We start from the raw sequence: 21,839 nt of genomic DNA on the forward strand, positions 1-21,839 counted from the left end.
TTATGAGCACCAGTCAAGGTAAAAGATAACTGTCAAATCAAGTTGTCATTTCAGAAATTTACCTATTTAGTGCTTTATTATTATTGAAAACTCATTCCTACATCGGAAATCTTAAAGATGTATTTATAAATACAAATTAATATGAATTAATAAGAAAGGAGAAATATTTAAAAAGAAATCGGCGATAACTCGTAAACGGGCTAATCAAAAATATCTAAAGTTATTCTTTTGAATGTGGGTTTTAGTGCTCTTCAATAAACCTAGATATGGAACACTCGGTATTTTTTTACTTTATTCGATGGAAAATGACATATATCATATTATGTCAACTTTTGACATTCTCGCTGAATAAAAAATGGTATTTTAAATTTCAATCTAGAGGTCCATGGCTATGTTAAAAACACTAATTTTTAATCAAAGAGCCTTGGAAAAATAGGTACATTTGATCGTCCAGTGTTTTTCGTGTCTTGTCCTGGCTGGTTAAGGTATGCCCAAATCGTATTTTTAATCATAATATGATTAAAAATTGAGATATTATCTCAATTTTTTCAAATGGAACAAGAGTGGATCATAAGCATATTTGGAAAAAGCATTTTTTTAGGAATAATTTGATACCACACATTTGGTATTTCGAACCAAATTGTTAACTATGTTTAATTATGAACCCCATGTTATAATTTCAAATAAACCATATGCGAAAATGTCAAAAGTTGACATATGATATGTCATTCTATTCAGAGTGTTATTTTCTATAGAATAAAGTAAAAAAATACCGAGGGTACAATTTAAAAATCAAAAGTTGTAGTCATTTCCGGTGAAATAGGAAGTGACCGAAAACAAATGAATACGTCAATAAAAAAAAAATCAAATTTATGTCATATAGTAACATACCAAATCTCGTTATTTTTACTGAAAAAATATAAAAGTTATAGGGGCGAGCCACTTTTCAGACACACCCGGTATATAATTTCTTTTCTCGTTATACAGGGTGAGTCTTAAATAAGTGCAAATATTTTTAGGGGTAGCATATTTCGACCCCAGAGACCCGATTATAAGGGTATCTTCGTGGATTTTTTTTTAAATTTGGAGTTTTTAGAAAAACATTTTTGATATTTTTTTGGTTTTTAATTAAAAAACATGTTTGTTAATAATTTCGCAACATATAGGTATAAAAACATAAAACAGGTAGAAAATCCAGAAAAGATTCAGTGGTTCTCAAAATTTTAGCAAAAAATACTATTTTTTGCAAGGAAAGTTAAATAACTTGGTTATTTTGGATTTATTTGAAAAACGATAAAGAGAAAATATGTTTCTTTTATCAAGACCTACCAGCCCTGAGAATATTTGCACTTATTTAAGATTCACCCTGTTATATATTTCACCAATATTATTTTTGAACTTATTTAAAAAATGTGTATCTTATAGTAAATTTAACGTATTCTTTGTAAAGTTATCTTTTTAAATCGCCCACTTCTTGTACTATTACTATCTGCAATATGTTATACAGGGTGTCAAAAAATAGTGGATCTAACTTCGGTGGATAAAAATAAGACAACAAGTTCTTATGAATATATGCCCTGAAATGCCTCCCCAAGAAGTTACAGCCCTCGAAATCGTAAATAAAAACAATATATTTTGTTAATTTTTAAGGGCATTGGTAAACCGCCTTTCTTGAAATTTGGTACTTTTATACACATTTTAATGCCAAAACGAATGGCGATAGTGAAAAATTCCGTAACAGCCCTCCAAAGGTACATTCCATTAGGGTACAAGGTACTACTGGTGGTGCCTTTTTTATATACTTACCTATTGGTACAGTAATTTCAACAAATGATATAAAAACGTAGGACTTCTTACGTATAAAAGGTATTTTAGTTTAGTTCGAAACAGTGAACGGTTTTCAAGATATTTACGTTTAAAGATTACGATGCAGCGATTTTAGTATTAATTTAATAAAAATAAAAAAGTTTTGGGGGTGAGCCCCTTTTGAGACGCACCCGGTATATTAATAGGAACTTTTTATTTATTTTAAGTTTCCCCAATACAATTCGGACCGCACTGTATAAAAAAGTCGTTTTATTTCAGGTATTTTTCTAAAATAATTTAAAACAAATTATCCTTTACTTACACAAGCTGCCGAGTATGGCGGTACTGTTTTATTTATCTCGAATTTCTATCTACAAATAAAACTGGAAAAACAAACAGGTTTCGAAAAGGGAATATTTATTTTTAATTTTATTTCATGCTTTTTTCTCTTCGGTTGATTCAATTTTTCCCCACTCGATCTGAATGTACACAAAACAAAGATAAATAAATTTGCTCAAATATTCTTGCTATGATATAGTGGGCTAAGAGGTTATATAGAAAGAATTATTAGCTTAGAATAACTTGATAATTTTTAAGTACTAAGCAATCAAGATTGATTGAAATAGTGTGCTATTCTGATTATGCCAGTTTAAATTTAAGAAATCGGCTGCTAGATCTCGATGTAGATTATACGGCAACAGGGAAGTTTGTACTCTCTATTCTGCCCTTCTTTCTTGAGTTATAACTCATCATACAGTTTCAGGGCTTTGACAAAAGCCAGTATCTAAGACGGATTTACAGAGGGTAGTCCTCCATCTCCGCTATCAGTCGTACCAAAGTGCGGCGTCGCCTACGTGCAGCATTCTTTGGTGCGCCCTTTTTATATTTAAATCAATTATATATTTTAATCTTAATCTCAAAAATTTCAAGAATTTTATATTCTGCGACAAACGAGCAATATGTATTTGGAAATATAACAAAAACTATTCTAATTAAAGTATAAAAACATTTATTAAATAACCAATTTTTATTTACTACCAAGCTCCATAGTAAGGGGAAGGTCACTCCACCTTGTGGAGTTCCTTGCGTTGTTTTAACAACTACAGTTTTGGTACCTATCTCAGCCTCTGCTGTTCGTGTTGAGAGTATTTCCCAAAACCAGCGAATTATCGTACTGTTCACCCCGCTTGTTTCAAGAGATCGCTTGACCACCTTGTGAGGTATATTGTCAAACGCCCCTGCAATGTCCAAGAAGGCACAAAGTGCTGTTTCTTTGCTATCCAGGCTTGCCTGTATTAGCTCAGTTAACTGGTACAGAGCTATACAATATCAACACTATCAAAATATGCTGCAATCTATGATTAGGAAATTGGCCTTACGTATTACGAGCGTCTACCGCACTGCGCCGACAACGGCAGTACTGGAATTGGCTGGTGTCATGCCCATTGTACACCAGGTAGAGGAAAGATGCGACACCTACAGGCTGGGCAAGGAACATAGGTTGCAAGTAAGAGAAAACATCTTGATGAAATGGCAGGAGGATTGGCAGAGATATGATGGCTGGGCAAAGCAATTTATTGAAAATGTGGCGGAGTGGCACAAGAATGGATGGGTGGAGGTAGACCACTTTCTTACTCAAGCTATCACAGGTCGTGGGTGTTTTGGCACATACCTGAAAAGGATGGGAAAAGAGATAGCGATCGCTATGTGTACTGCCAGGAGCAGGATACTCCTGCGCACACTCTATTCGAGTGTAGAAGATGGAGGGAATTTAGGGACGTGGCAGAGGCAAGGTGCGGCACCAAGGTCACGCTAGATAACGTCGGGGCACTTATGGGTGAAGACCAAGAGAAGAGCATAGCGGTTGCGGAAATGCTTAGGGTTATTATGAAAACCAAATTTCAGGAAGAGTTCGCGCAACGATTAATACATAGGATGCACATATAAGACGACCCTCTGTCTTGAAGTAATGCCCCGGGCGGTTCCGAGACGGAGACTGACGTTTGACAAAGATGGTTCTTTAGTGGGTAGGCCCTCTGGGTAGAGTAGAAAGGGAGATCCCCACACTCCGGCCCTAAAGGCGTTTCCCATCTATAAAAAAAAAAAAACTGGTACAGAGCAGTGGTACAGAAAGTGGTACAATGATATAGATCCGACGAAACTGGAACCTGCATGCAGGTTCATGCAGCTTCATGTAACTCCGGATCCAACACTTTTAAAATACCGGATCTACTCATCTCTAATATAAACCCGGTAAAAGAATATTTTGTGGGTAGGAATTTCGACAAGGAAGAGATGAGAGAGACAAGCGAAAGCTTCCTCCCTTACCTAAACTGTCAGGCTACTGGCGTTATTAATTAGGGCGAAACCGAAGGAGGAGTTAAATTAAATACTAATGATGTATTACGGCGCTTTTACATCCTTTGTCGAACGAGTTTAATATATTACACCAATTCCGGAAGACAAAAGGACCCGTGCTCGCTCGACTTACGCTCCGCTGTGCGCCGTTGGAAGTTTTCCACATAATGTGCAAATTCGTGTGTGACGAAGGAACAGATCACAAGATTTTTGGCTATAAATAAGCCAGTATTCATTGTAAAAAGCTTAAAATCCTTTTGTAAAGATCATGTTTAATTATTTTTAGGGTTACGTATACCTAAAGTGGAAAGAACGAAATCCTTATAGGATCACTTTGTTGTCCGTCTGTCTGTCTAGATTCTTTATCTCGAGAACGCGTGGAGATATCGAGTTGAAATTAAAATCATATTACATACTTCTAAATTAATATAAAAAAAGATACGGCCGTTTATGCCACAAAAATATTGTTTTATTAGGAGTAAAAAAATGACAGTTTTTGTGGCGAGGCTGTACGTTTGACATACAGCTGACATAACCGACATACAGCCGAGGCACAAAAAGTCATTTTTACTTTTAATAGAACATGTCTTTTTTTCAAACGCCCCAAATATTTTTTTAAACAATTTCAAATGTTCCAAATAATATAAAAATATTTAAAAGTGATACCTTGTATGTAATCGAGAGACTGTGGTTAAGGGCTCGTTGAATTTGACACTTTATGTCAGTTTAATAATATATTTTCGTACTTCGTACTTTCGTGCTTATGCGTCAAAGTGTTTTACTTTTATGCCTTGGCGTTAAAAGGAGTTTTTTATCTTGTCAATCACGTCCCAAAAATTAATACTTTTGTGACGTTTGAAAAAATACCTTTTAATCCGCATAAAAATATACAGCTAAAATGTTTAAACTTATAAATTAATTAAAAACCTTTCAAACTATTCCAGACAACTAATTTAGACTTTTTATTGCTTTTACTTTAAGTCACCGGAATATTAATGTTAAAAGGTTTAGATTCTGTAGTCGACAGCTCATTATTTAACATCAAGTAATCGGTTCTTACTTTAGTACAGTATTTATTATATATTTTTTGTATTTTTTCTAAAAATAATTTATTCTACATTTTACAAAATTAAATTCAATATGTATTGTTATAGAGTATAATTTCTCTAACAAGCCAATGACAATCTAACCCAAACACAATGCTGAATAATAAAAATATCCATAATAGTAAAAAGCAGAGAAAAAACCTTGATATCAAAAGAACAGCTAATGTATTGCAACTCTTTCACGTTCTTTGTAGAGGTGATTAATACCTTTTTGCCAATATCCGAGACAAAAGAGTCATTTTCATTTTAACTTACAGTCAATCCTACCTTGTAACACTAAGGATTTATCCTGAATTCCCATATGACACTAGAAGGTATTACAATACCATTTGAAACGTTCTATCTTTGATTGAAGAAATAAAAAGATGCGCAACCTTATGGGCGATTTCGTGGCACAAAACCTCTCTGAGATGTAGCTGGCGTTACCATCAGCCTGTCCGAGAATTCGGGGATTTAGTATAGATCTGCGCCCTCGTCTGCGCCGCTGCGCACTGATAGTCGCTTACAGCGCAGCGGATAAAGAGAATACTGTACCGTAATTCTTCTTTCAGTGGACAATGTTGCCAGAACTAATAATTAATCCGTAGATTTACGGATTTTGGGTACAGTACGTTAATAATAGGGATTTTCTATCATTAAACAATTTAATATAATATTATATGATTAAATAAAGAACGGCGTCAAAGTTGGCTGGGAAATAAAGATCGCTGTTATTTCATATGTAAAATCTATACTAATATATAAAATCCTTAAGTGACTGACATACTGATTAATCACGATCCTGCTCAAACCAGTCAACGTAAGAAGCTCAATTTTGGCATACAGGTTGATTCTAGGATGTAGAGGTTCGATAAGAAGGGGAATTTTTCGAAATTCCAGTTCCAAGAGGGTGAAACCACCCCTCAAATATTACAATATTTTTTATTTAAAAAACGGTCAAGTTTCGAAAAAACGCTTAAACACGTATATTTTATTTTGTTTTTTTACATATTTTAAGATTTTTTAAAAATGTATTCAGGGTGTTTTGAAAAATCTGGTCATTGATTAATCACGATTCTGCTTAAAGCGCTTGACGTAAAAAGCTGATTTTTGGAAAATAGATTGACTTTAGGGTGTAGAGGTTTGATAAGAAGGGATTTTTCGAAACTCGAATTCTAAGGGGGTGAAACTATCCCTCAAATATTAAAATATATTTTATTTAAAAACCGGTGAGTTTTTCGGAAAAACTCTTAAACACGTATATTTTATTTTGTTGTTTTATATATTTTAAGATTTTTTATAAATGTATACAGGATGTATATAAAATATGACCATTGAGTAATCACGATTCTGCTTAAACTGCTTGACGTTTAAAGCTGATTTTTGGCAAACGGATTGACTGTGAGGTGTAAAGGTTCGATAAGGAGGGGTTTCTCGAATCTCAAATTCCAAGAGGGTAAAAACGCTTCTCAAATATTACAATATTTGTTATTTAGAAAACGGTTGGTCTTTAGGGAAAACGCTTGGACAAGCATAATTCATTTTGTTTTTTTTTACATATTTTGATTTTTTTTAAAAAATCATACAGGGTGTTCCAAAAAGTTGGGTAATTTCTTAACCACGATTCTTCAACCACAATTCGACGCGAACGAAGTCACTGGTACACGCTAGTATTATTATAAATGTCAATAATCGTCATTTCCAAGCCAACTTAACGACTTTTTTTCGATCAAACAACATATTCAGTGCATATAAATGTTTTTTTTGGTGTTTATTTGGTTTGGTTATGTTTAACGCGAATATATTTTCAATACACAAACGCGGATTTTTCAGCCAAAGATATTTTCGTCAATCGTATTACAGATATTACACATTTTAATATGGCAACACTGTCGCTTACAGATCCACACCGTCTTCGATATGCCTTCGCCGCCGCCGCGCCGCGGCCGGTCGAATTAGAGAAAATAAGTGTTTTATGCGTTGACCGCAGAACGATTGGTGTCTCCACCGTACAGCACTTGAGATATAAGGGAAATCAAATCAGCCTTGTCACGAATTCGCCCATTAGGTTGCATATCTTCCCAATTCTTTCAATCAACTTTTCTCTGTTTTTGGCTTTATGTGTACACATATAGAAGTCTAAAACTATTGTCGTATAATACAGACATTTTAAACTTTTTTTTTTAATTTTTGTTTTATTTTTTTGTATTGTGATTCTGAAAACGAATAGTAATATGCCCTCTGAAGCTCATACAGATATATGCCAACTAAACAAAAATGTAGCTAAAAAGTAGAGACTTTTATGTATGTTTTTTTATTCAAATTTGATTAAATTAGAAGAGATTTTTAACTCTCCTAAATGAGAAAAAAGCTGAAAGCTTAATAGGGAATAATAATCGAAAACTTTAAAAAAAAGTCTGCACTTTTTCGAACATTTTTAGATGGGGTATCACGTTGCCGTGGTTGTTATTTCGCCTTTCATCAATATCGAATATACGTCAAACGAAAAGCCTACCCTCCAAAGGTATAATCACTCAAAGTGCCTTCAGAGCGAAATGCGAACGAGTACTAGTATTAGTTTCAATTTAAAAGTTCGCTATAAATTTACTTTATCATTTCTCGTGCATTATTTCCAAATACGTACCTTGACTAATGGCAAGTTTATGCAAATAAACGTAGCACTTTTTTCTGCACTGCGACAAATTTATTTTCAAGCTTAATCTGTATATGTTCGTTTGTCGTTTTGACACTTTTTTTCATATTAGTGGATACTTTTTACAGAGAGAGTGTAGTTTAACAAGGACGTGTTACGTTTGAGGCATTTTTTGTTGACTGTTATATTCAATTTCTTTTCAATACAGTATCATGCTTTGCAGGGTCGGACTGGCCATATAGTCAGGGTGGCGATTACCGGAACTACCCCCCCCCTGTTTAGGACCTACATGTAAGATAGTTCATTAGGTATTCTTAAATACACGGAAAAAAGAAATTGTAATAAACCCCACAATTTTATAGCAAACACTGCCGTATTTTGCGTCTAAAATGGTATTAGGCATGACGTTGTAGCTTATATTTCTATTACAAAATCTTCAAAATAGGGTGGTGGTAATTTTCTCACAATTTGTGTGAGAGAATATTCAAATTGTACTCGTTGAAATTTAAATCAAAATCATTATTACAAATTGTAACACTACTAACTATATTTTTTTTATTTTACTATAACGTTTTGGTTTACTATAATTTTTTGGCTGAAATAAAGAGACGAGTAAGACTGGCCTGGGCAGCATTTGGAAAATTAAGTTACATACTAAAAAACAAAAGATATCCACAGTAGCTCAAAACCAAAGTATATAATCAATGTGTACTCCCTGTACTTAGTTACGGATCCCAGACCTGAACATTGACAAAATCAAATATGGATAAGGTAACAAAATCTCAAAGATCTATGGAAAGACAAATGCTACATGTAAGGCTGGCAGATAGAAAAAGGAATGAGTGGATCAGAGGAAAATCTAAAGTAAGGGATGTTAGAAGTGAAGTAGCAAAACTGAAATGGAAGTTTGCCGGTCACAATGTCAGACAAAAGAATGATCGATGGAACAAATGCATCGTGAACTGGAGGCCCTGGGAGAATAGAAGAAGTAGAGGAAGACCTCAGATGAGATGGGCGAACGATCTGAGGAAACATGCAGGCACAAGATGGATGAGTACGGCGACAGAGAGGGAAGAATGGAAGAGATTGGGGGAGGCCTATGTCCAACGATGGACCGAAGAGGCTGTATAGCTAGATAATTTTTTGGTACAATTTGCTGTTATTACATACTATTAATTGTAAACTGAGTTGGGGAAGAATAATGACTTAGCTAATATAACAATGTTCCAGTTTTTTCTTTGTAAATATTATTTTCCGTGTAGAACTGAAACAGGAAAAAGTAACTGTAATATCCTGAGGTTATCCCCAAAACCTTTTTTGGATTAACTATATTTACATTTGCATTACATTAGGGGTAGTTCGCTGATTTCATCAGAGAACATTAACAACAAATTGATTTAGGAAAAAATTTACCTAAAATGCGAAAAATGCACAAAAAATTTCCACCCGGGCATCTCTGATACAGTCCGACCTTGATACTTTGAACAGAGTGTAGGCAACCTATCGGTACGTAGGCAACCTTTTGATGGATATCATTAAGTTTTCCCAAGTACTCGAGATTTTTATCCTAGGCAAATATACCAAAGGCAGTTGCCGGAAGGAAGAATCAATTTGTTTATTTAAATAAATAAAGCTGCCAACTAAAACACCAAATTATCACTATACCAAAACACTTTACATAAATATGACAACACGGTTGAGTTTCGTCTATCTTTCTGTCATTTGGCATCAGTGGCTTGATGTTATTTTATCAAAAATTGATTGGGATTGCTTCAGACCAATTTTCCATTATAACTAGTTTTGTCTGATGTCTAACTGAGGGTAACTAATTTCACAATCGAAAGCGCCAACGTATAAGAAAATATACGTATTTTTGTAATAATCTACTTATAACTAAAAGTATATAGATACGCATGTAAGCATGGCTAAAGGTAAAAAAACGTAATGACACTTACCGTCGAAATATCAATTCCGGGTTAGAATAGTCCACCTTTTACAAACACACCTTTTTTACACTGGCGAACCATCGTATATAGTTAAAAACTACTTTAAATAGTTTTCTTTGCAATAAATACTAATAATTATTAGAAAGTTGTTCAAAAGCTACAAAAACTCACAACCACGCGCTGTCAAATATAAGTTGAATGAAAACGTCAAATGTCAGCGTAATTCCTACAGATTTCAACAATTTCTTAGTAAAGATTAAACCGCAGCGATGCCGCTAGTTGTCATTGTAATTTCCCTAATAATAATTTAATAAAACTAAAAATAATTTCAAAGGTATAATCCTGGCACTTAAAGTTATATACCTATACAAATATTTAGTTTAACGTTTTTATAGGTACCCAAAAAACATTAATAACAATAATAACATTTGGAACTCGAACCGTATTCTATCACATACCGCGTAAATCTGTCATCATCGATTTTTGCGGAACACGGTTCGTGATCGCGATAAAATGTAAATTGTTTTGTCTCCCTTTATTTAGATGTCTTTAGAAACTGTCCTCATACATAGGTTTATAGTTTAATACATTCAAAACATGCCACATTTATATCGTTCAAAACTGAAGAGAGTTAGTTTAACGGGTCCCCACCCGTAGGTCTCTGGTTGCGGAGATCGACGCTAAGGTTGAAGATCTGGTACAAATATCTTTAGATCATAAGTTATTCCATTTATTGTTTCTGGTTGCTCTTTTGCGGGCTAAGATATTCGTCCATGCTCACAAACCACAAACATTGGCACGAAGGAACAGTAAACGATTTTATTTAGATTACTTTTAAACTGAAATTATTTACAGCATATATAGATTCCATTAAATACATACACATGTTATAATATATTATCTTTGTCAGATCAAATTAATGAGGAAAAGCTTTAGAACAGAATTACAACAAGAAAACAAAATAATATGATTTAGTTAACATTAGTTAAATAATGAGGAAACATTTACTTTACCTTTAATAACATTCTTTGTCACAAAACTCAAGAACGAAAATAATATCAATGCGTCTCGAATAACAGAATAGGTAGTCTAAAAGCTATTATTTAACAACTATTATCTCTGTTCGTCGCCTGATTTCCCTCTCCCTAATTTGTGAATAATATTTTAACAATCAGTAATTTTATTTATGTATACAGAGTGCCTTAAAACTAAATATTTTGAATTTAAAGAAATATGTCTATTTAAATAGGCGGTTCATCTCAGTAAATTAACTAATAAATTATACTGTAAAAAAATACATTTGTAAAAAAAATTAACGTTCGATTCAACATTAATTTATGATATCCAAAACACCTCAAAGTAATAGAAATACTCAATTATAGGGCTTCCTAACGGCAAAGGCGACAATAGAGTATAATTTGGTTGTATAGTTTTGGCTAGAAGGGACACTACAAAGGGGCGACTGCAGGACGATACTAATAATTAGGACTTAAACGAGGATTAGGCGGACCCAGATTTGTAATTTTGTCGGAAATAGGAAAAGGAGAGGGTAATTGTTTTAGTTCATGCTAATGAGCGCGAATAATTAGTAGAGGGTCATTTAGGAGAAGATAAAATGTGGATCTGACGTTGTAATTAAATATCTAACAAGGTAACTAAGAACTGTGGGTGGCGCCATTCTAAATAGAGCTTTACATAAGAAAAGCCAGTATCTGAGGCGGTTTTACAGAGATTAGTTCTGAGGATCAATACCAAAGAAGTAAAACAAATTTGCCAAACCCTGAATAATAGAAAATCGCCTGGTCCAGGTAAAATTTCTCCAGAATTACTCAAGTACGGCACGGATAAATTATATAAGCAGCTCGCTACTCTTTTCCAAAAGTGCCTTAATAGTGAAAATATACCGAAAGAATAGAAGACATTATATTATATAACAACAATACACAAGAAAGTCGATTGCGATAACGATAAAGACGATTGCGATAACTATCGAGGAATCTCCGTGCTGAGCTCTGTTTCAAGGGTCTATGGAAAATTGGTCAAAAAGAGAATTCAAAAAGGAAGAATACCCGGATATGGAGGCTGAAGAACAAGCGGGATTTAGAGCTGCTAGATCCACAGTCGACCATTTATTTACACTGACACAGATAATTGAGAAAAAGATGGTAAGAAATCAAGAAATACATTTCCTCTACGTAGACCTCAAGAAAGCCTATGATAGCGTACCCCAGTCTAAATTGTGGGAAGCCCTCGATAAAACGAATATCAGCATAACATTAATTAAGGATGTCCAAGAACTTTATAAGAACAACACTAGCCAAGTAAAGAAAGGACAAACAGTATCAAAGGGATTCAGCATAAACAAAGATCTTAAACAGGACTGATTGCTGTCTATCGCCGACACTGTTTAAAATCTATTTGGAACAAGCTCTGAAAACGTGGAAAAGGAAATTCGAACTGATGGGGATACCATTAAACGACTCGATACTTTACATTCTTTGTTTCGCTGATGATCAAATAATACTGGATCAAGACTACGAGGACCTGAAATATATGACCCGCAAACTAATTGAAGAGTATAACAAGTGGGGGCTGGAGGTAAACCTTAAGAAGACGGAATATATGTGTATCGGCAGCGAACAAGAGAACTTAATCCTAGAACAACAACAGCAAAAGATAAAACACTGCCAAAAATATAAATATCTTGGCATGCACATTACCAACGATGGTAGCCTTGATGAAGAAATTAAGTGCAGAAACAACTAGGGAAGACAAGCAATTAGATAACTCAACAGTATTTTATGGGATAAAGCCGTATCAAAACAAAACAAACACAAAATTTATAACAGCATTATTAGTTATGATAGTGAAATATGGCCTTTGAAAGAAAAAAAACCTTAAGTTACTCGAAGCTACAGAAATGGACTTTTGGGGGTGCGCGGCCGGGAAATCGAAACTGGATAGAGTAAGAAATGAAAGAATTCAGAACATCATGAGCGTTACACACAGAATATCAGAAGACAACAAAATTAACCAACTGATGTGGTACAGGCACGTACAAAGAATTGAAGAGAGTAGAATCCCGAAGAAAATACTCAATTGGACAGTTTGGACACCACAAGGCAAATAAGAGAGGGAGACCTAGACGGAAGTGGAGAGAAAAAATAGACGGGGACATCAGAACAAGAGGAATAGACGAAAACCTCTGGACAGGCAGAGACCAATGGAGACTGGAAATCAGAAAACGGCGAAGAACGTTATGAACTGATTTGTATATGGTATATAGTTCTTCATCTCCGATATCAGTTGTACCAAAGATTATGGCACGAATGGTTATCGCCTCGGCGCACTCAGTGATGAGGTGTTCTGGCATTTTCCCATTTTTCCCATAGAGTCTGCATTCGTCGTTGTTTCTGAGCTTTAAACTACTTAGGTGTTCATTGAGAAGACATTGTCCTGCTAAAAAAAACACTATCCGGATTGTTCTTACTTAAATCAAGAAAAATATTGATTTTTCTTTGTCATAAGTTCGTTAACAATCCTAATTTGTATATTTTTATCCAGCTTTATCCATAAAGTTAAATTATAATTTAAGAGTAATATTATATTTTCTGATTTTGTCCAATATTTTTGGTTTTCATAATTCTCTAGTAATAATGCCACTCACATTTACTTTAATTTCTTTTAACATATAATTTTATAAATTATAATATAATTTAATTTTAATATTGTGTTTAATTTTTCAGGGTTCCTCAATGCGAACACAGACCCATACGCCAAGAACCCCTCAAACTATGGCCTAATGGACCAAATAGCTGCCTTGCACTGGATTCAAGAGAACATAGCATTTTTCGGTGGAGATCCTACTAATGTGACGCTACTGGGCCACGGGACTGGGGCAGCGTGCGTCAATTTTTTGTTAACATCCAGTGCAGTCCCAGAAGGTGAGTTAATTGTAATTATTGATTTATATTTTATTCTCAGAATAATTGTAAATGATAATAAGGTGAATATTGTATCAATTTTTATACAGATTGTACTGGGGGGGAGGAACTCTAATCACTGCGACATTATAGATCTGTTGTGTCCCCCTTTTCTGAGCTATAACTCATCATACCATTTCTGGGGGACCCTGTATAATATGGTAAATGAAAACATTATTTCTAACATATTCTCTGCCCTACCTGAATTGTTTCCTTCCAAACCCAAAAAGAACAAAGAAGCTGTTAATTAACCCTAATAAATTCCGGCTCATTTGTATTGGGATAGAGCAGCTTAATGAATAGTATTTCGGTCGGGGACAATTTGAGGGCGTGAATAGGAATTTCCCAACTTGGCATTAGGGAAACCTTCGTTCGGGACTACTGGTAATTGTTCCAATTTAATGTAATTTGTGGCGATAACACCTTAATTTGTTGCTCTAAATATAAATCTGTGTTATTAAATTTAGGTTAATCTTATTGATATATAATTTATTTTTATATACGTAAAACTGCAAGAAAGCTATTTCCACTTTGCTACAGGGTGAGTGCCAGTATTTCCAGGGCTGGTAGATCTCGATAAACGAAACTAATTTCCCCGTTTTTCAAAAATCCAAAATAATTGAGTCCAAATAACCGAGTTACTCGAGTTTGAAAATTAAAAAAAAAATTGTTTTTAAAAAATTTTAAGAGCCGCCTTTTTTCTCTGTATTTGCATCCCTTTTAGTGCCGTAACCATAGAGTAAAGCCGTAACCATCAAAGAATATAAAATTATACCGTGGGAAAATTTGCGGTGAACAACATGAAGTCAGTTCTAAAAAGTTTTATAAAATATACAGGATGTAACGTTTTAATAAAACGATACGATTGGCAACCCAACATACACCCTACCGAATTAGTTCTGACTAATTTTGGACACTATGTTGATCGTACTTGCCCTTGTCAGCGCAGAACTAGAGCATCTTTTTGACTATCGGAAGTCACCATTTATGATTCAGATTTCGTGGCTTAAACATCGACATACTTATCTGAAGTCATCCGACAAAGTTTCAACCTTTTTACCTTATTAACCTTTGGAATGTAGTCCTAATGGTTCCTGGCATTTGTGGAAGGAATCAATTTTAAGTTTTCATGGGTATTTTTGTGGTAAGTTTGATCTTCATCATATTTTTATTCTTTTGGTTCAACCTTATCTCTTTACAGATTTTCTAAACGTAGTTTTGGTTGTCCTGTCATGAGTTTAATTTTTGAGTAAACCCTCAGCATCGTGAGGTAAGTTCTAAAATTTCTAAAATGCATTTTGTGCATAAGTTGTGCCGTTTCCAGGGTTTTACCGTCCAATTACATGGCGAGTTATATGTCGTGATTGGTGGTTTGAGGTACGAGAGCCTGTATCTATGATCCATGTTTGATTTCCACATGGCTGGTGGTATTGTAAGGGGCTGTTCGAGGCTGTGGTAGATTGGGGATGAGCTCCCACACCTAGCGTCCACACACCATCCAGAAGGACGAGCCAAAGCCTGGAATTGCACCGGATAATCAGGCCAGATTTCACATTTTTTTTTAATAACTCATTTCAAATCTATTTACTTACTGTTGACGAATTAAGTAATTAATTATGTAATTATTAGATATCATTTTTGAATTTCACCATTAAAATATAATTTTCTTAATTTTAAATATACAAATTTTTATATATTTTAATATCTTGTCAAGTATTTTGTGATGGTGTCACTTGACATATTTATTTAATTAACTTTTGAGTGATTTACGGAATTATGTGCGCATACAACAAGGTTCATGAACTGCGTTAGTTTGAGGTATTTATTTAACTTTATTTTGTGTAATTTAATATTAATATGTCAATGATTTTTAATCAACAGAACAAGTGATACTATTTTTTTATGTCATACATTTAAATTTTGATTACTTATTATTCTTAAGTATTAATTCATTTTAAAAACCTAACTTCATTCATCAATTACTGTCCTTGTCTAATATTTTTATAATTATAAATAAATTTAAGTTGGGGTAAAGAAATCTATTATTTCTGAGTGAATGTCTTGGCGCCCAATAATTATTGTTTTATTGATCAATTATAACACCTAATAAAAAAATAAAAAGAAACGAACCTACGACTGCTCGCAAAGACGAAAAGCTGCCGTTTGCATTGTGTCAAGAAAACGTTACAAGGAAAATTAAAAAAAATGCACGATTTTCAACAGCTTCTTTTACAAAAAAATGATAGATGTGTTCCTGGAGTCGAAGTATACAAGCAATAAAAATATTTGCATTTATTTAAGACTCACCCTGTATATAACAATGCCTTAAAAATTAAAAACAAATAGTAATAATATATTAAAAAACATAAAACTTTTAGAAAACTAGTTTTGCTGAAAAACACATTTTATATAACGGAGTCTGTGAGACTGCCTGTCATTAATGCTAGAGAAAGTAGTGTCGATATACAATATAATCGAAAAAAAGGCGTCAGCGATGTTGTCTTGCGAAGGAAACCTCATAGGCGTGTTCCTGGGGTCGAAATCCACCTCAAAAATATTTGCACTTTTTTAAGACTAATCCTGTATATTTTTGCATTCAATTCTTGTAATGTTGGTGGCTCTCAATTTTTTTTAAGTAAATAATGTTTATTTAAATTTTGAAACTTGAATAACTGAATTATTTTGGACCTATTTGAAAAACAGTAAAGTTAAAATATGGTTATTTTGTCGAGATCTGTCAGCCCTGAAAATATTTGCACTTATTTAAGACTCACTCTGTATATGCTCGCTTTTTGATTGATTTTTTATTTACCTACCTGCTCACGTCCGAACATTTTTTGTTATTCAAAGAACATATCTGTTTAGATATTCTCCGCAAGTTCGGCAAACCGATTCCCTTAAGACTTAGTTAAGGAATTCTAACCTTCAAACAGCAACGCTTGCGTTATTTATACAGGACGGCCTACTTTTATTTAACCACTATCACGAAAAATGTGTATTTCTCCATCTAATCGAAATTCGCAATAACGAAAATAAAGGAATGTCTTGGTTAGAAACGCAACTTTTTGTTCTTTTTTATTAAACTAACTTCAAACTATTATTTCAACTGTTTTTTGAAAAAGACTAATAATAGAATTGAATGATGTTAACAATAAATGTCATTTAAACAGAACGAAATTTTTGTGGTCCATCTATTATCTGTCCCTCTTGCCAGGTGACCTGCCCATTGCAACTTGAGGGATTTGATTCTGTGGATGGCATCTATACCTGGGTATTTTGTCGTATCCACTCTATTCTTTTACGGTCTCTCTTGATTATTCCCAGCATATTTCGTTCCATTGAGCGTTGTGCGACCTGCAGTTTGCTTATAACCCACCAAGCAGAAAACCTCACATTACATTTGCAACATTGCAGTCAATCCCCAAACAGTTTGCTTTGTAATGTTAATTTCTAAACGTTGTGTCGTGATTGATGAAACCTTGCTACAGAAACATTGTTTTTGAATGGTGATTAAAACGTTTTTTCTGCAACATCGCAACAAAGATTCAAATGAAAAATCCACTCAAGTTAATAATAATTAATAATATAACAAATATACCATAAGATCGAAGAAAACGGCGTCTAGTTGGCTTGGAAATGAATATCCATGACATTCCCCATATAATTTTACATATAAAATGACAGCGATTTTCTTTTCATAGCCATCGCTGACGCTTTTTTTTATCATACGGTATAAGTTAGAAGTTAGGTTAGGTTAACGCACTTGTTTTTTTAAGTTTTTAGTATTACGCTTTTCGAATGAGATTTTAATGAATGAATGTAAGTATAATTTGATTATCATGTGCGTTTTAATAATGCTTAGCCATGAATAAGTATAACAAATTTTGTTTAGTTTGTTTATAAGCTAAATTTTGTTTTAGATTAGCTTTTAGCCAACTGAAAATTGAAGGAGATAAAACAGGATACGAGTATATCAATCTAATGATAAAATCACAAATAAAATATTCAGTATTAATTATTCTCAATAATATTTTTTTAATGATGTTTTAATCATTTGAGATTTTTAAAATAAGGACATAAAGGGGCCTCAAAGATTACTGTCACAAGAGAGAGGTAAATTACTCATTATTTTATATATATTTATTACAACTGATTGTTTTTATTTTTACTACTTTAGAAATGATTGGATATAGATTCAAAACTTTGCCGGAAGAGGAATTTGAAACCTTGAATAAGACAATTCAACATGCGAAGATAAAATATGAAAGATCCAATAAATCAATTAAAATATAAGTTTGCCTTTCCTTGTACATATATTTAATGTTATACTTTCCTTTTGTATTTTTGAATAAGAAATATATAATAATGTTTATACTGTACCTATATATTTTGTATTATTTTGAGACATTCAACTTTAAGATTTTTTTAGAAATTCGACTCAGAGGTGGGAGTTGTGTAATTCCTTATTTAATGAGCAGCCGAAAAGATTAGTAAGTTCTCAGTACTTGACAGTATTTTTGATATTTTTGAAACAAGTAAGTGATAAATTTCTAATTTTTATTTCTTTTTTTCAATTTGACAAATTCGACTTTCTTGGTAGGGATATATTTATACCGAGCATTTTTAATTTTTCTAAGTCAATGGATATAGAGATATGCATATTTTTATCAATATTGTTTGTTTTTCGTCAATACAATATTAGTAAAAGTATCTTAAACCTATCTGAAAGTCTACAATATAATATAAATTAATGTTTCTGTTAATTGTAATCTATTACTAATGTATTATTGTTAATATAAAATTGCTAATGAAATGGTTTTTTTATTGCAAACATTATCTATTTTTTGCTATATTATTTTAGCGATATGTCAGTTAATAAGTTATAACAAAATAGAAAGTTTAATGGATAATAAGTTGTGAAACATAGGTACAATATAATTTTGCCAATATTGTATTGACGTAAAATTAACAATATTACTAATACATCTCAAATTAGTACTTTCCTGAACGTTACATTAGCAACGTTTCAATAATATTGGGTTTTTCAACCTTGCACTGCAATGTAATTTGGCGGAAGATTAAGCTACCCTGCCACCTTGCATAAACCTCCCTACAATAAAAAAAAGCAATGTTACACCTTGCTTTGCGAAGTTTTGGCAATGTTCCAGCAATAAATTTTGCTTGTTGGGAATGTTCGTTTTAAGTGTCCAGGTGTCGTATGCATAGGTCATGACTGGTAGTACATATTGGTCGAATGTTTTCTTCTTTAGATTAAATGTCATTCTAAATCTGAATCTGATTTAGTTTCTTCCATATATACTTTACTAACCTTTCCTAATGTTATATAAATATTCTTTGAAATAACCAGGTGTTTTATGAGATGTCTAAGTAAAGTATATAAAAATATTTAAATTTCAGACATTACCTGAAATCGTTAGTCATTGTATAGAATACCTAGGTTTTATAGAGAATGCCTTAATTTTATACGTTGCCGGTAACATAATATACAAAAAACAATTTTTATGTTTTAGATTTTCAGTGGAAAAATATCCAAGATTTTTTCTAGAAATAGTTGATTATTATAATCTACAATAAGATTATAGAGAAAATATTTAATTAAAAAAATGTTTTTTGTTAAATTTAAACTGTAGAAATTTTTAGTAGACTGAAAAAATCCTAGAAAGTAAAACTGGATCACCCTATACAGGGTGAGTTTCCTACGATGTTCTCTACGGGTATCTCGGAAGCTACTGGAGATAGAGAGTTGGTTAAATGGGGAAAGAATTGCAGTTTTGTGGAGTCATAAATATGCGCCTTTAAAATTTTTGAACAAGTTCGTGGCTTACTGGATATTTAGCAAAAAACAAATTTCGGCGATTTTAAAAATTGTCCCTAATTCTATTATAAGCTATTTTAGACAAAAAGTTTTCAGATAAAAGTTGTAGATAATAACATTCTTTATGAGACCGTGTCCTCCGTTTTCTTCTATAGCCTGTAATTTTTGACATATGACACAAACATATGTTTTTTTTAAATGGTAACCATAGTTGGCCATGACTTCATAAAAAGCGCCATTTCTACGCTTTTCAGCGATATAAGCTATAATATGTTTTCTTCGAAAAATTACTGAGTTATAGCCAATTCCTATCATTTTTAAACAATTTCACTTAGTTAGCCATGGAAACAAGTTCAATCGTCGTTGCTCTCGAGTGGCGGTACTAGAGAAGTTTAATTAAGTCGACCGGTCATTTTATGAGAATAGGTACTAATTCAGTTTTAAAAAGATGCAACTCAAAACAATGGCGGAACATTTTCTAAAATAACTTAAAGTGTATGCAGTGGTATTATTTTTTTAAGTTTTAGTTTGTTCAATGTAAATTGTAAGGAACCGTTTAGTAATATATTGTGACTTTTTATAAGTTATAAATCATAACAGAATAAGAATATCATGCAATCTAATTGAAATTGGTCAAAAAAGATAAGAATTGGCTATAACTAAATTTAACTTTCCTAACATGTCTTGAAAATCGTTCTCTAAAAAACGTAACATTCACCGGTAAACGTATCCTCGAAAATATATGGTCAAGAAAAGTTTAACCAATAATCCTACACGCTTTTCTTTATTTGAAAAATTCATATTTACAATTTTTGCTTATTTTAATTTACGAAGTTTGGATGTGACAGCTTCACATTTCTGAGAGCAAAGGTGATTAAACTTGTTTCCATGGCTAACTAAGTGAAATTGTTTAAAAATGATACGAATTGCATATAACTCAGTAATTTTTCGAAGCTTATATCGCTGAAAATCTTAAAAAATGGCGCTTTTTATGAAGTCATGGCCAACTATGGTTTCCATTTAAAAACAGATGTTTGTGTCATATATCAAAAATGACAGGCTTAAGAAGAAAACGGAGGGCCACATTCTCATAAAGGATATGATTATCTACAACTTTTATCTGAATTTTTTTTTTTGTCTAAAATAGCTTATAATGGAATTAGGAACAATTTTTAAAATAGCCGAAATTTGTTTTTTTCGAAATATCTAGTAAGCCATGAACTTTTTAAAGAATCTGAAAGGAGTATTTATGACTATTATAGTGTTTTATATTTATACATTTAACCGACTCTCTATCTCCAGTAGTTTCCGAGATCCCAATAGAGAACATCGTAGGAAACTCACCCTGTATATAATCCCTTACACTCATCGGAAAAGTTTCCCTATCTTTTCGAGAAGTCGAAATAACCTTAATATTGGAAGGTCTGGTGTGGCTTTTTCTCTTTTTTGCTTGCTTTCTTTTTCGAATAACATTGCTTCTGTTATTTGGACCTTTTTTCCTAAAAAAAAAGATTATTTCGTGTTTTAATTAAGCAAATAGCTAAGTATTAAGCTTGTTATTTCAGTTTTTTTTGCAGCTAAATGAATGAACCAACTTTTAATTTCAGTTTTTTTTCTTATCGCATGACCCTTTTTAGCTTTATTACACACTAACAAATATTAATTTAATTATTAATTATTATACATGTTTTGTAACGTTTCTAACATTTTTTTACTGGGTATTTTATTTTTTACAATGATTGAAATAATTGGCAATATTCTGTTAAGAGGATTTTAGGGTTAGTGATTAGTATATAGATCTTTGAATTTTTAAGATTTTTAAGATTTGTTTTTGATATTTTCATGTGTAATCAGGGTCGGTTTGCCAATAATATCCAACTAGATGAATATTTGAGGTAAATTTGCGTTTTGAGACCTATTTCCGAGAGGTGCCTCAAAAAATGTATGTCAAAATATAATTTTACTGCGAAGCGACTGCCAAAGACTACAAAAAGGCTACCTATGATTGCCATGTAATTATTATGAGCGACTGCCGTAAGACTGCCAATGACTGCCAGCGACTGCCAAGAAAAATTACATGTAATTTCAATAGTGAGACACCCCTCGCCTGTTTCAGTAAGCTCCAAAATATTCTAAAATTAAATATTATAAGAAATTATAAATTGTACATCC

The 21,839-nt window shown here is 32.8% G+C and overlaps 1 protein-coding gene across 1 annotated transcript in view; it reads left to right on the forward strand.

Moving 5' to 3' along the window:
* The window catches only part of LOC115881551 (neuroligin-1), a 198,924-nt gene that overhangs the window by 17,920 nt on the left and 159,165 nt on the right, over window positions 1–21,839 (forward strand). The window contains exon 3 of the mRNA XM_030899090.1: window positions 13,595–13,792. Within this exon, the coding sequence (XP_030754950.1) occupies window positions 13,595–13,792 (198 nt within the window). The remainder of the gene's footprint in view (window positions 1–13,594; window positions 13,793–21,839) is intronic.

This window comes from Sitophilus oryzae, unplaced genomic scaffold (assembly GCF_002938485.1).
Source record: "Sitophilus oryzae breed Bouriz unplaced genomic scaffold, Soryzae_2.0 scaffold_172_pilon_pilon, whole genome shotgun sequence".
Lineage (NCBI taxonomy): Eukaryota > Metazoa > Arthropoda > Insecta > Coleoptera > Curculionidae > Sitophilus > Sitophilus oryzae.